General features: G+C 48.1%; 1 protein-coding gene across 2 annotated transcripts; it reads left to right on the top strand.

Moving 5' to 3' along the window:
* The first annotated feature begins 1475 nt into the window (after nucleotides 1-1475).
* On the top strand, nucleotides 1476-5620 carry foxj1a (forkhead box J1a). 2 transcript variants are annotated; one of them, NM_001160461.1, is given in 4 exon segments: nucleotides 2279-2379; nucleotides 2437-2756; nucleotides 2832-2866; nucleotides 3309-4145. In NM_001160461.1, coding segments are annotated over 4 exon segments (1293 nt in total).
* The last annotated feature ends 8871 nt before the right edge of the window (nucleotides 5621-14491 follow it).

Here is a 14491-nt window from a genome sequence, read left to right as displayed (position 1 = left end):
CATCTTGCCTAAGACAGATCAATCTGGTTGGATAAACTGACCACGTCCATTAATCATTACACCCCAACCATCTAATATTTTAATGACTTTGGGTCAAAACGCTGAAGGTGAAGTTCTAAAGCAGGTCCGCTTTAGCAGAAGCAACAACAGGTGAGTTTCTCCTCCAAACAATCTTTTCTTTCTTGGAAGAACAGAGGAGAAAGCTGAAGAGGAGGAGAGTCCAGATGTTTGGTGAACTTTGGCGCCCTCTTGTGTTCATCAACAACATCTGCTAACAAACCCATTTTCCTGAAACATTTTGGAATCTTTCTCTGCGCTTTTTTTTTTACCACAGTGTCATCATCTCATCTCTCTCGGCATTGGTGGGTCAAACATCCTCAGAAGAAAGATTTAAGATGATTCCTCAGACTTTGATGGCAGACGGCAGACAGACTTTTTCATCTTTTTTCACTCTCTTTCTCCTGTTATTCTGTCTTTAGAAACACCGGACTTTACTTTCCGAGGTCATTTATTCGTAGAATGATTTCGGCCTTAAGTTCTCCTATTTTTCTTCATTCAGGAAGCATATCTTCTGTCATTTAGAAAGTAAAGGTTTGATATTTGTTTGAGTTGATTCTTTTATTTTGGAGGAGGAGGCTGAGTGAGGAGCAGCCGTGGGCATCATCAGGCTGTGTCCACAGCTGTCAGCAGCACACGGCGCTCCTCGTCAGGCCCACAGGGAGCAGGAGGCCTTTTATTGCTTTACAGTGGCTTTGTGAGGAGCCTCAGGAAACCACTCAGCCACACTAATAGAACGTTAGATGAGCCAAACCTTTTTTGTTTGGCCTTTCTCTGCCTTTTCTGTCTTATGAACAAAAGTGCATTCCTTCGCACTCGCCTCCTCCTGAAACATCCAACGGAGAGGCTCGTTAAAACCTCCAGGCCAGAGCTGGACAGAACCTGCAGCGAGGAAAGTCATCTTTGTCTTTTAGCGCCATCAGGAACTGTTCAACTTTTGTTTTATTGTTATTTAGCTTTGTCTTCCTCCTGCAGGGGCCGGGCTTCTCTGAAAGACAGAAAATGAGAAGAACAAAAATGACCTTTAATAGTTTGTCATCTAGTAAAAAAAATCCATGCGGTTAAAAAGATAATAATTTGGTAAAAAACCTGTTGGAGGCGTCAGAAGTGACGAAATTAAGACAAAAAAGTTCTACTGCGATAAATTAAACTGAACAGTTTTACTAATTTAAAAAGAGAAAATTCAAGGATTTTAATAGAAAACCATCTTTCCAATTAATTTTCCAATATTTATTTTATTTTAATTTTTTTATTTTACTCTCCATCTTTTATTAAAAAATAAAATAACATTAAAAAAGAAGAAGTGTAGATCCTCTAGGATGGCCCCGCGGGGCCCCGGGCCTCACTCTGAGGACCTCCAGCCTCGGCTGACTTTAGGGTGATTAAAAATGAAGCTCCATGGCAACCAGCCGGCCAATGGGGGCGCTTGAAGCTGTTTACAGGGGGAGTGTATCGTTTCTATGGCTCCCGGACAAACCTCCTGCACCAGGTATTAAACTGTCCCCCCCCCGGCGGAGCCCGCTGACACCCGCGCGGAGAGGAGGACGAGCAGCGCAGGAGAGCACGGATCCTGTTCTCGGTCGAGGACGCGCGTGCAGGCGGCAGATGCGCGGTGCGCAGACCGAGGATCGCCGAGCGCAGCCGGTTTAGAATTTAAAGGTTTTTGAGAGAAAACAGCAGTTCCGAGGTGAGTGTGACTGTTAGAATGATCCAAAAGTGATCAGAAGGGACAACTCCAGCTGACTAATTACATTTATTTAAAATCGGTTCCTTGAACACGATCCAACGGTTTTATTTCGTTTGCAATATTAACCTCACTGTCTAAACACACAAACATGGATTTTAGGCACAACAGTTTCTACAATATGAAAGAAAATATACTCTCTCTATATATAATATTTTTAATATAACATTTATCACTGTTAACAATTTTAAAGGTTTTTTTAAACGTCTTTTACGCCTCGTGATCATTAAGAGTTCGGAGAGGAGGCCGTTCTGCGTCATTACGCATGAGGTCCACAGGAAAGTTCTGGTGTTAAAGAAAAAGAACCATTAAAGTTTAATGCGGTTTTAGCTCAAATTTCCTGCTTTATTCGGGAACATTTAAAAAAGAACCGCAGTGTTTTTGCCCAAACTGCTTCTGTTTTCTCATCTGCGCCGTGCTGGAGCTGATGTTAATGTTGGTCTTGTCAGGCGGTGGCAGGGGGGGAAGGATAGAGCGATGCTGTCACTCAGCTGCGCGGACCCCTGGCCCGAAGGCTCGGTGGTGCTGGAGGAGGAGGTGGTGACCGCCGCGGCGCAGGCGGAGGAGCGGGACGCCGCCGGGAGCTGCAGCAGCAGCAGCAGCAGCAGCAGCAGCAGCAGCAGCAGCAGCAGCAGCTGGTGCGGCTCCGACAACCTGGATGACAGCCTGACCAGCCTGCAGTGGCTGCAGGACTTCTCCATCCTCGGCGCCAACGTTCCGCAGCACGCGCACCAGCAGCCCCACTTTTTCGGACAGCAGCTGGGGTTGGACGCGCCCGCTTCCCCCCTGGCCGGGGACCCCGCGTCCATGGGGATGCCCCTGACCCCGGGGAAGCCCACGGCCGCGTCCTACAGCAGGATCCAGCCCGGCGTCGTGGCGCGCGGACTGACGCCGGACGGCGCGGATTACCGGAACAACGCGCGCGTCAAGCCGCCGTTCTCCTACGCCACCCTGATCTGCATGGCGATGCAGGCCAGCAAGAAGAGCAAGATCACGCTGTCCTGCATCTACAAGTGGATCACAGACAACTTCTGCTACTACCGCCACGCGGACCCCACCTGGCAGGTACACCGGCACGTGCATGCACAGCAGGAAACGCGCGCGCCCCTCAGATGGTGTGACATTGAGTCTGTGCGCGAGACTTGAGGCAGAGTGAGCCTGCAGGTGTTAGGCTATATCACACTATTTTGTTTTTGGTTTGATTATTTGGAGTTTGGAGGAGAAGAATTCCCGTCAGGAATGTTCCAGAAAAGTTTAATTTTCTTGGATAAATGATTGATGAAGCCGTTAGCTGTTCTGTGGGACTCAGACACTTAAGAGCATTTTGTTATTGTAAGTCTGAACACGGGGCAGATAATATTTAACAGAGGTCGGCAGCTCACGGCTCTGTTTGGACTTCAGGGAGGAGGGCCAGCAGGATGGGGGGGGGGGGCACAGAGATGCTAATAGGATGCAGGCAGACAGGTTCAGAGGGGGACTCTCACTCAGAACATCTTGTGTGTTTCAGAACTCCATCCGACACAACCTGTCGCTCAACAAGTGCTTCATCAAAGTCCCCCGGCAGAAGGACGAGCCGGGCAAAGGGGGCTTCTGGAAGATCGACCCGCAGTACGCCGAACACCTCCTCAGCGGTTCCCACAAGAAGAGGCGGATGCCCCCGGTCCAGATCAACCCCGCCCTGCAGAGCAGACTCCACATCCACCTGCAGCCACGCTCCAGCACCCCCTGCCCCCTGGCGGACGGCCTGGACTTCAACCCACATGCCCCGAGCCTCATGCAGGGGTTGGAGGAGGTGACCGGTGCCGACCAGAGCTGGAACCCCCGTCTGGCCGAGGGGACGATGCTGGGGGCCTGGCCGGTGGTGAGGGGAAGAAGAGGGAAAAAGAGGAAAAATCCGTTTGGATCCAGGAATGGCGGCACCAGAGGGTTCCGGGGCTCCAGCTCCCCCCTCCTCTGTGGGGAGGAGCAGAAGCAGGTGGGACCTCTGGAGGGCGACTTCGACTGGGATGCCCTGCTGGACTCAGCGCTCAGCGGGGAGCTCAGCCTGGATGAAGAGGGGCCTCTGAGCCCCATCCTGAAAGAAGAGGCCCTGACAGCGAGGGGGGGCCAGGTTGCAGCCGGCGAAGCTCCGGCAGGAACGACGGCCGATCAAAGGAGTAATGTGCCTGACTTTGACGAGGAGACCCTTCTCGCCACAGCCTTCCTGGAGACTCCCTGGCCAGGAGAAGAAGAGGAGGAGCAAAGTCAGGCCAACTTCCTCTGTAACTCCAATCTGGATCAGCTGTTCGACCTGGGAGACTCTTTACATGGAGATCCCAGCGGCCAGATGGACCCCCTCCTCTGAGGAATAACTGCAGCTCAAACCCTCATCAGATCTACAGGGAATATTTTTAAATCTGAATTGACTCTCGTTCTCCTGTTCAGGAAAAGAAGAGTTTTCATGCAGGTGGGGAAACATCCTCATGACCACAGAAGAAAGATGCCACGACAAGCAGCAGGCGTTGACCTGAAACGTTGTTGAGTCTAACCTGAAACCGGCCTGGACACACCAGAAACAGGAAGTTATGGAAACCCAATCTCTGAGATTACCGGTCCGGATTGTCAGTTATCCTCGTCAAGTTTTCACCACAAACAAACGTCAAATACGTTTGTTTACTGCAGCATTCTCTGCGGTTACGTCTATCGTCATCATATCGTCTGCATAGAGTTTGACTGGCCGGTAGATGTTGAAGGAGATGTTGGAAGTGGAAAACTCCACTTAATTCCAAGTATTTGGAGCCTGAATGCAGATGTTCTGTCCTCTGTGGAGTGCAGTTATGAGTTGATTCAAGTTCTAGTTTTCCTTAATTCGCAAAATCAGGAGAAAAAATAAAAACAACAACAACCAGATGGTGGCAAACCTGAGCGGTCAAAGTAGAAAAACAACCACAATAGTTCTGGTTTCACGGTTGGAGCCGGTTTTCTGTTCTGGTGTGGCCAGGCCTTCAACATGGTGTCTGTTTACATGGCGACGTGTTTCATGCATTTTGGAAGAAGATTCGTTCACGTCTGTTTGCGGAACATCTGAGGGTGTGACGCCAACTCTGGGATTTTCAGAGTCTTCCTCTGCTCGCGGCTCATCACCGTCACCACGACGCTTCCCTCAGAAGACGGACGATGAGACGTTTGCCAAAAGTCCCTCTGGAGTGTTTTTCTGTGTTGGTCTTGGTGTGGGGTTAGCTCTGCTCTATGCTTTTTTATATTAACCCCTCTAACCTCTTTTCTGATTTCATTTTCCATCTGAATAAGAGTGAACTGTTTGTTTGTGTTTAGAAACATTTGTCTCACTTAGCTGATAGATTCCAGAGCAGCAAAGGGGAGTTTGGCGGATCGGACGTAAAACAGCTGGAGGCGAAACCCTCCTTAGATAGACTTAGGTTGCAGAAATGCGGCGGCGGCGGCGGCGCCCTGTCAATGAATACCCGACCTTCCATGTGGCGAGAGCAGCACTGAGACTCGACAGGGCGGCAGAGTTCAGCGGTTCTGCTTCACTGCTGCCAGCGCGTCTCGTTGTGTTGCTGCTGTTGCCTGTGGACCTTCAGATGCAGCCAGAATTCAACCATCATGTCAGAGAATTTTCAGCTGCAGGACTTTGTGTTTGCACTTTGTGTATTTTCAGGTCAACACACTTGTTACACAAACCCACCGTGGTCAAATCCAGACCACCGACTCCTCAGATGATGGAAGCGGATGTTCCTGTTAGACGCTGTCTGCATTCAGTCTGTTCCTTTAATCCACTTTACTTTCAAAATAAAAGCCTTTTTTCCTGCTTGGGTCTAACTGAGATGATTTCCAGCTTTTGTTTCAAAGATTTGAGTTTGTGTTTGACGTTCAGGTTCCTCAGAGGAAGAATCTGAAGATGCTCCCGTCGGACTTTAAGTCATTTAAAAAAAAAACTTTGTTTTCCTCTCATCATTTCATTTATTCACAAGTGTTTTTTTCTAGTAATAGTCTCATTTTTTAGCAGAAACGTTTGCTTTACTAAAAACAATAACATCGTTTGATTTACTTTTGTTTGACTTGAATCGATTTTATTCAGCAGTTTTGTTTTCACCAGAGAACTTTCTTTTTTCTGTCCTCTTTGGAACCAAAATAAATGTCGTTTTAGTTTTAATCCAAATTTTGTTTTTATTTTCTTTCTCATTTTTTGTTTTTTGCAATTTGAATAACAGCTGGAACTACTCCATTTAGTCTGATCGTTTCAGGCTGAAGCCCTTTTTAAAATTTTAAAGAGCCACTCTGATGAAAATTGTGTTTTAACATGTTCTTGTGGCATTTTTTCTTCATATATGAAGAAAATTATGATTAAAACGGCATTTCTGAGTATTTCTTTATTCAAATCATTGTGAAAACGGATCAACTGTATAAATGCCACTTAAAAAAGACATACTGGGCGGGGCCTCAAGCTCCCTGCTCCGCCCCTTTCATGCATCCACTTGTGGACAAATAGATCCACAAACGTCTTTGTTTTCCTCGCCTGACTTGGATTCTGGTTAGGTTGGGGGGGTGTGAGGGGCTGTAAGCTAGCGGGAGTGCGTGTAAACAGTTAGATGACGGGATATGGGGGCGGGCTTACTCAGCACCAGTAGCCCCGCCCACAACTCAGTGGTGAATTTCTGATGAACTCCAGCTGCTCTGCAGAATGTTTGTCCTAGAAAAAATGACTCCGGTTTTTTGTCTTATTTTGGCTAAAAACGACTTCATCATGATCCAAAGACAATAGATCAAAAGATGATCAGAGTTTGAGGATTTCCTCCCAAACAAACTCGTCTCATTTCAACCAAAACTCGTCCTGATCTGAAGCTTAAATCCTCAAACGGCGCCGTTTCATTTTTTTCGCTGCCGTTTCAGACTTCCTGTTTCTTTTTGCTTGTTTTTATTCTCAGAGATTTACGCCTGCTGTGAGATTTACGTCTTTTCTCGTTCATCGTCGTGATCATATGGCGGTGGTGAGTAGGGGAGGGGGGTGACCATGGGGGGGCTGGTGCCTTTTGTCTCTTCTCAGTCAGACTTTTGTTGTTTGTGGCACTTGGACCTGTGGAACCTCATTAGGTTGGTGTGGGGTCTAATGGGTACAAGCGTCCCACAGCCCCATATATCACACACGCCCCCCCCACTGCAGACCCTGACCCCGCCGCAGATTAGCCGGGCGCCATGAACAGCCACAGAAGTCAATTGAAGAAGCGGCGCCCCCACAGATCCTGAACGACACTGACGCAGAGCTGCAACACGACTCCCCCATCATGGAAACCCAACACTCCCTGGAAGAGCAGGATCCTGCCCTGTCAATCCGGGCAGAGCTGTTTGTTTTTTCTGGAAAGGGGAGCTGATGTCCCCCCCTACCCCTAAGATCGAGCCCCCCCCGAAGGCCCCCCCGGACCGCCATTACCTGCTGGACTTGGCTCTCCAGCTGGATCTCTGGGCTCGTGATTGCAATGCGGCGGTGCTGTCAGATGAGAGGCCGCGGTAACCCGATGCAGGCTGTGCTGCTGACGGATGCCGGTAAGAGGAGCTGCTGAAACATGAAGCTTCAGAGCCTCTTCCAAACAGAAACGCCGCAAACTGAAAGTGATAAACGCCAACACCTGGGGTGACCGCCATGATGAGAAAGCTGCTGATGGGGGCTCATGTGGAAGGAGCCGTCGACGGACATCAGGGTCTCCAGATAATCCTGATCCTGGAGCTGAGATTAAAGACACCTGGAAAGGGTCAAAAATACACGTGGGAGTGGTCAAAACAACTACACACCAGCAACACACCTCATGATAGATAAGCTACATGGAAGAAACGATGCAGCTGCAGGTGTGAGATCTCACCTGAACTCCTGAGTCTTTTTGATGATCTTTGCTCAGTTGCAGGTGAACTCTGCTGCGAGTCCATTGACTGTGCCTGAGAACTGGACTGAGCGATTGAGACATCATCCATAGAAAATAGTTATAGTTATATCCATAGAAAATAATCACATTTTCACAACACGGACGCCGCCACGTTGGAGCCAGACAGCGTCAGTCAGCAGTGATTGGTCCGAGTCGGATTGAGTTTCTATGGCAACCACTCTCACCAATTAGGAGTGAGCTTATTGGAAGAGAGCTACACAAAATCTGTCAATCAAACGTTTTGAATTTTGCAATGCACGTTCAGACCAATAACAGAGGATGGACCACAGCCGAGGTCACATGTCCCACTTTCTGTCTTCCCGACATCACAAACTCGGTTAAAAAAGACAGAAAATGCTAATAAGTTTCCCACTTTGGTCTGGTTTGGTTTGCGTTCACACACAACAGTCTAAGAAGCAAACCAAAGACTGACCAAACGACCTGGAATGACTCATTTCTGCTCACTCAGGGGAGATATCGGCCAATCAAGACGTCAAAAAACACAAGAAGAAACCCGGATAGTCCTGCTGATTCCCTGAAAATCTCTCCAAGCTACACTTCCATAACTTCGTAAACAATCGATCGCAACATTTCACAATTTTGTTGTGAGTCCAGCTTCCGTGGGGAGCTCGGTGTGATTGTGTCTTTGTGATCACGTTCTTCACTTTCAAGTGCACCAAAGTTCAGGTGAGCTTTCACAGTCGCCAAACCAACATGGTCACGTTTCCATGTCATGTTTTGTCTCTCCGCCTGTCAGTCGCAGCGGGTTCAGGCTAATGCTCAAGTTCATTTCCCTCAGTGTAGACAAAGAGCTCTCAGCAATAGGTGACGGGAAGGGGGGCTGCTTTGTGCCAACAGTTCCGTCCACGACTAAGAGGTCTATTTTGGATGAACGTCTGACGCATTTTTTTTTTTAATTTGTCTCAAAACAGCACAATCTTTGGTAACACTTTGGAGAATTCAACAAAAGATGATCAGAGTAGGTCTTTTAATGTCTGACTTTCAGTTCATCCATCCAGATCAGAGGGTCTGTTCGGTTGCCCCCCTTCACTCGTATCTGAACAGTTGAAGTTTATTTCTCAAATGCCTCCTGCAGTTTGGATCCATCACAATCGGTTGGTGACAGCAACTGCTTGAACGTTGGATGGAGATCCGTTGAGGGCTGAGGATGGAGGTTGGTTTGTGGCTCCGGTCTTGTTCGCCGACACAGAAGCAGCTGCTGCGGCGGAACAGCACAGAGGTGGAACACCTTATTGAACGTTGCATAAAATAAAGTGGCAATGTTTGGTTTTGGTGCCACAAATGTTCACGCTGGGCTGCTCATGCAAAGCAATCAGGCACGGCGGTGGAGGGATGATGATTGGAGCTTGTATTGCTGTGATCAGCCATAAACTGCTTGAAATGGCAGAGAATCCAGGAGGAAAAGTCCAGATTCATATTTGTGAAGCAAAAAAAGAGGAAAGAATGATTCCTAAAGATGTGAAGCCTCTGTCCTCTCCGACTTTCTGATTTTTCTGTGGTTAGAAGCTGACCAGAGAGAAACTGTTTCGATTTGGGGACCAAACAAAGGCAGATAATTGAGGTGACAGGAGGTAAAGCCTCCACATTTTGTTCAGGCTCAGACGGATGTTCCTCACAGAAAACTAATGATGCTCTCCGTTCTCAGGAGCAGCTCTGCAGTCGGATCCGACTCTCTTTGTTGCCCCACAACCCCGGCTGGTATTCCCGGACGCCCTGAAATCCAAAATGAAGCATTCCCTGGAAGTTGAAGCTTATCTACAAGACGAGACGAAGTGGACACAGGAGCTACAGGGAATACATCTTTTTTATCTCACAGCTAATGAAAGGGCCGTCTCCTGGGTAACTGCTGGTACCATTGTCATGCAGGGCCGGGGGGGAAGGGGGTGTTACGGAGCCCTGTGGGCTCCATCGGGGCTGAAAACGCACGGGGAGCCCGGACGAAGCCCCAGATTTATTGCAAAGCTGGTTTTGTGAAAGTTCAACTAACTTGACAAAACGAGGCTCCGCAGCCTCACAAACCGCTCCACCCCAGGAGGCGGAGGAAGAAAAACTCCGCTCTGTTAAAATACCGACTCCACAAATGTAACCACGCAGGAGCGCCGGTGAAAGCCTGCGTTCAGGCCGGCACCACTTCAAAGCAGAACCTTTCTCCCAAAGATGAGGAGATAAATATGATGTCAATTTATTAAGTCACTTCTGCAAGTTTTCCCACAGTAAATGATCTCCACTTGTCAACTTTTATGCAACTTCTGAGCTGCAAACAGGGAGACCAGCAAATTCATGGTCCTTTTGGTGTTTTCACTATTTTCTTGCGACAGTTTTCTGATGATGGAGGACATTTATTTAAAAAAAATTAAGCTTCAAATTGCATTTCTGAGCATTTCTTTATTCAAATGGTTGTGAATCAGGAGCAGATGAAAAGATGCAGGTTAAAAAAAATCATATTTTTGACGTAGAAAAATAGGTTGGGCGGGGCCACAAGCTCCCTGCTCCGCCCCCATTCTGATGCATCCACCTGCAGACAAATAGATCCATGAACGTCTTTGTTTTTCACTCGTTTGAGCTGGAATCTGGATCTAAAGTGTAGGGATGGATTATTCCAGAAAAACTCAGGTCTGCTCGCCGTTTTGACCGACTGGGAGAGCTTTGAAAACAGATGAAAAGAAGATCAGAGTGATAACTTTTGCATCCGTCCTTTACATAAGCGGTCTTGTGGCTTCTTTTTTTAAATGACAAAATGACGTTTAACCCGTCTGACCAAAGCGGGACCTCAACAACGGAGACGCTTCTCTCCCACAGCAGCGTCACGGCAACCGCTCAAGCTGTCAAAGCCTTTCACTTTTCTGTGTTTCAAACACACAAACTCACAAAACAAGCAGAAAAGCTTCGTTGCATCTGATGACGATTAGAAGAGCTGAGGTCATTTCCAGGGTAAAGCTGGTTTGGAGGCCAGGTTTCTGGCTTTCTATGACTGTTTTCCACCTGGTCCTCGCTCAGCAGACTTGAGATGTCTGTTTGCCGCTTTTCTTCCTCCTTTCATCAGAGATCTAAAGATCAGTCTTCATTCAAAAGGTTTAAATTTTGAAGCTGCTTGTAAATCATTTGGATCTTAAGTTAGAACATAAAGCATCAGTTCGGCCAACAAAGCATCTGGATCCTTCAAGGTCACAGAAACGATCAGCTGATCACTGCAGGTGGGACTTTAGGCCTAAAGTCCGGCTGGGAGTGTGTGCGTTTGCCTTGGTGTGTGTGTGTTCTTCTTTGTCAGGAGGACACAGGCGGAGGGGCTGTCTGACATCCATCACATGCATCACGCTCTGTGTAACAACAAGGAAACAATGGTGGGGAAACAGTGGGAGGGCCTCTGCATTCATCCCACCAGGCAAGAGGACCTTCTTTTGTAGGTGTTTCAGGGCAAAGAATGAGGCCGACATGACAACCTCGTTTGTGCTGCGACTAGTAAAACTCCACAGCCGGCTGGGAGGAAAAACACCGTGACCCAATGAACTTCGGACAGTTGTCGAACGCTGGAGGAAGGTCTCCGAAAAACAAGAAAGCGTGCACAAACATCAGGAACAAAAAAAAACACCACACGAACGCTGCAGGAACGTCTCAAGATTTCACGCCGTTTCTGGGCTTCGTGGAGACACAAGCGCGTTTGGTAAGACGAGTCTGCAGACTCCAGACTGAGCGGATTCCGTTTCCACCGGCAGTTAAAGCACTCCATACCATCATACTCCCACCAGCAGAATCTGTGTCCATTTCCACAGCTTCAGGTGGATCTGTAGCTCTGTTCCTCAAAGCTGTAAAACATTTTCTAAAGAAATTCTGTACGTTCTCAGGGATCCTGTTGCTGTGAGGTCACCGTATGTGTTTGTCAGTTTGAAGCTGAGTTGGACTTTTACTGATGGCCATATCAAGAAATGCCTTTGAACTCCCCTAACCCATGAAAATGGTGTTTTTAACATGTTCTTGAGGCCTTTTTCTGACACTGGGGGACATACAGTAAGAAAGTTTCCTTTTCTAATGACCCCTGCCGCTCTGCAGAAACTATGTTCTAGAAAATGACACTTTGTCTTGTCTTTAATTAATTGATCAGTAGATGACCGACCCGAGTCGTCGGAACAGACGTCCGATCACCTTTACTGAATTTTTAGGCCACACCTGTTTGGACTTCCATCATCAAAAGGCTGAAAGAATCTTTTTCATTTGGGTTTCCATGTTTTTGTTGTCTTGGCGTGACTGCTGTGCTTTCATTATTCACACAGCCTTCGTGGTGGTTGTTGTTGTTTGATGCCGTCCAGGTGAAGGCCCGTGACTCCGAACAATGCCCTCTGAACACCAGCGTCGGTTACCAAACAGGCTCTCGGCTTACGCCGCCACATTTCACACCGACTGTTTCCCCTCACCTCATCCTGCAGCTCTCATGCGAGCCCGAAGGGGAGGATCAAGGTTTAACGGCTCCGTTCACAGCTTTGTGTGTGAGCACAGCCAGTACCTGTATGCAGTGTGAGCACGCCGCTCCTCCTCTTCCTCCTCTGAGGAGCAGGAGGAGGAGGAGGTTCCACCTGATACCTGCTGCAGTGTTTGTGGCTCGCCTGAGAAACCTGCGCCCCCTTGGCGGTTAAAGTGTGACCTTGGCCGGGCGAGTCCGGGCCTGCCTCTGAATGCCAGGAATTGGACCGAGTCAATGAGGAGAGAAAATGGCCGTCTGGGCCAAAGGGGGGCACACCGGCCTCCGTCATTTTCTCTCTCCTTTCTCCTCCTCTCTCTGGACTCTTGGCACGATGCAGAAGATACGTTCTCTCTCTTCCAAACTCTTGTTTGATGTCTTTATTTCTCTGTTTGCTTGGCAGCAAAAGGGGAGTCCTGAGACGCTGCTGCTGCTGCTGCTTTACATAACTTAAAGTCTGCCTGGAATTGGGGAGCGCTCGCAGCCACAATAGTGACAAAAGCCGTCCGGCGTGATGATGCAGACCTCCGCCCCCTCTCTGCTGCGTTCATTCAGCCTCGGCCGTGTGTGTTGTTTGTGTGCTGGATGCGTCCACTCGGTGACTTGATGCGAGTGGACGTGGGATCCAGAGTTCTCACAGCGGCCGTGATTTCTGCTGACGTCACGTCGCTCTCCTCGCCGTTTATGGAGAAGAGAAAAAAAAAAACCTTGTTTGCTCTCACGCGTCTCAGACAGACGGGAAGGGCTCACTTCATTTGTGTTCATTCATTGGGTCTCGATTTACAACCGAGACTGTCTGCAAAAAAAGAAAAACTACCATTTTTAAATCAAATTTCAATATTTGAAGGCCCATCCTGATGGAATTTGTTGTTTTCAATGTGTTCTTGGGGCGTTTCTCTCATGATGGAGGACATGTGTAAAGAAAATGAAGCATGTCTGATTATTTCTTTGTTGTTCTAAATCAGTAGCAGGTGAAAAAAGAAGCTTGTAGATGTGATGTGGAACCACATCGCCTGAGCTGGAATCTGGATCCAAACCGAACGGCTGGAAAGCTCTGATTTCACCACTGATGTTAGGGCTGTAAGCTAGCGGGAAGGCGCGTAAACAGGTGGATAATGGCAAATGAGGACAGGCTTACTCTGCACCAACAATAATGAATGCCTGCCGCTCTGCAGAAACTGTGTCCCTGAAAACGACATCATCATAATCAAAAGACGTTCACACGTCATCCAATCAGAGCTCGATGGCGTGTGCGGGTGAAGAGTTGCGGCGTGTCAAAGACTGTGTGTTACTTAGGCGACATCTTTGGTGTTTAAGGGTTAAATAATTGGTTTGCATTCCAAACCTCTGACATCGTTGTAGTTTTACTAACCTCCTGAGTTCGCGAGGCCCTTTTTTGTCGTCAGGACACGTTTAATTATGTCAAAACTTTTGATTGGAGCTGCAGATGACCTGTTCTTCTGCCATCTTTGGCGTTCCGTTGAGGAGAGGCCTGGCTGCAGCTGGAGGATGCGGGTTCTCCGCCTGGTTGGCAGCACCGAAACCGCTCTGCGGTTCTTTAATATGTGATCCAATAACCTCTGCGGTTCAGGAATGATTGACCCGCAGAAAACCGGCTGACAGTCGACACGCTTCGTAGCGGGAAACGGCTCTGGAAATGCCGTCCTCGCAGGCGCAGCCAACACCGCCGCTGCCTTCACGGACGGGTGAGTCGGTGGGGTCGGTGGGGGGGGGGGGGGGGGGGGGGGGGGGTCTGTGTTTGTGTGGGGCGATCTTCACACCCCCCACCACCGGGATCAGACAAACACTTATTAACTGAGAGGAATGCAAACAGGGAGGAGGGGAGGGAAGGAGGGGAAGACATCACTCTCCCTGCCTCCTTCACCCCCCCCCCCCCCCCCCACTTTGTGAAGGGATGGATCCCGAGTTTTCCAGAGGGAAGCAGCTCGCCGACAGGCCTTTGGAGGTGGAACATTTCCACAACTTCCGATGTAAAATGTTAAAAGCAAAGTAAACTAAAGGAAAGATTTGAGGTTTTCTTCAAATCAAAGAAAAAACTACACAAGTAATTTTATTTTAAAGTTGTTGTTTATCATTTACAAATGTAATAGTTTCATTGTGTCATGAACTATAATAGCTAATATCTTCATTTATGATTAAGAGTAATAATTGAATTACTTTACTAGCGTATGTGGACATATTTTCCTATCATTTTTCAATATATCTTTGTATAGATCTAAATGTATGTTGTTTGTCTGATGTTTTGGCTTTGAATGCTTGAAACAAACCATTTCCTCTTCC

Source organism: Oryzias latipes, chromosome 8 (genome assembly GCF_053564925.1).
Source record: "Oryzias latipes strain Hd-rR chromosome 8, Olatipes_Hd-rR_3.1".
Lineage (NCBI taxonomy): Eukaryota > Metazoa > Chordata > Actinopteri > Beloniformes > Adrianichthyidae > Oryzias > Oryzias latipes.
This window is presented reverse-complemented; position numbering and strand designations above follow the sequence as displayed.

What these genes read in the sequence shown, in the direction of transcription:
- foxj1a (XM_023957147.2), top strand. Translation starts at nt 2,279, where the DNA reads ATGCTGTCACTCAGCTGCGCGGACCCCTGGCCCGAAGGCTCGGTGGTG. An exon ending in ACGCGGACCCCACCTGGCAG is followed by an intron (nt 2,867 to 3,308) that starts GTACACCGGCAC and finishes TGTGTGTTTCAG; the next exon opens with AACTCCATCCGACACAACCT.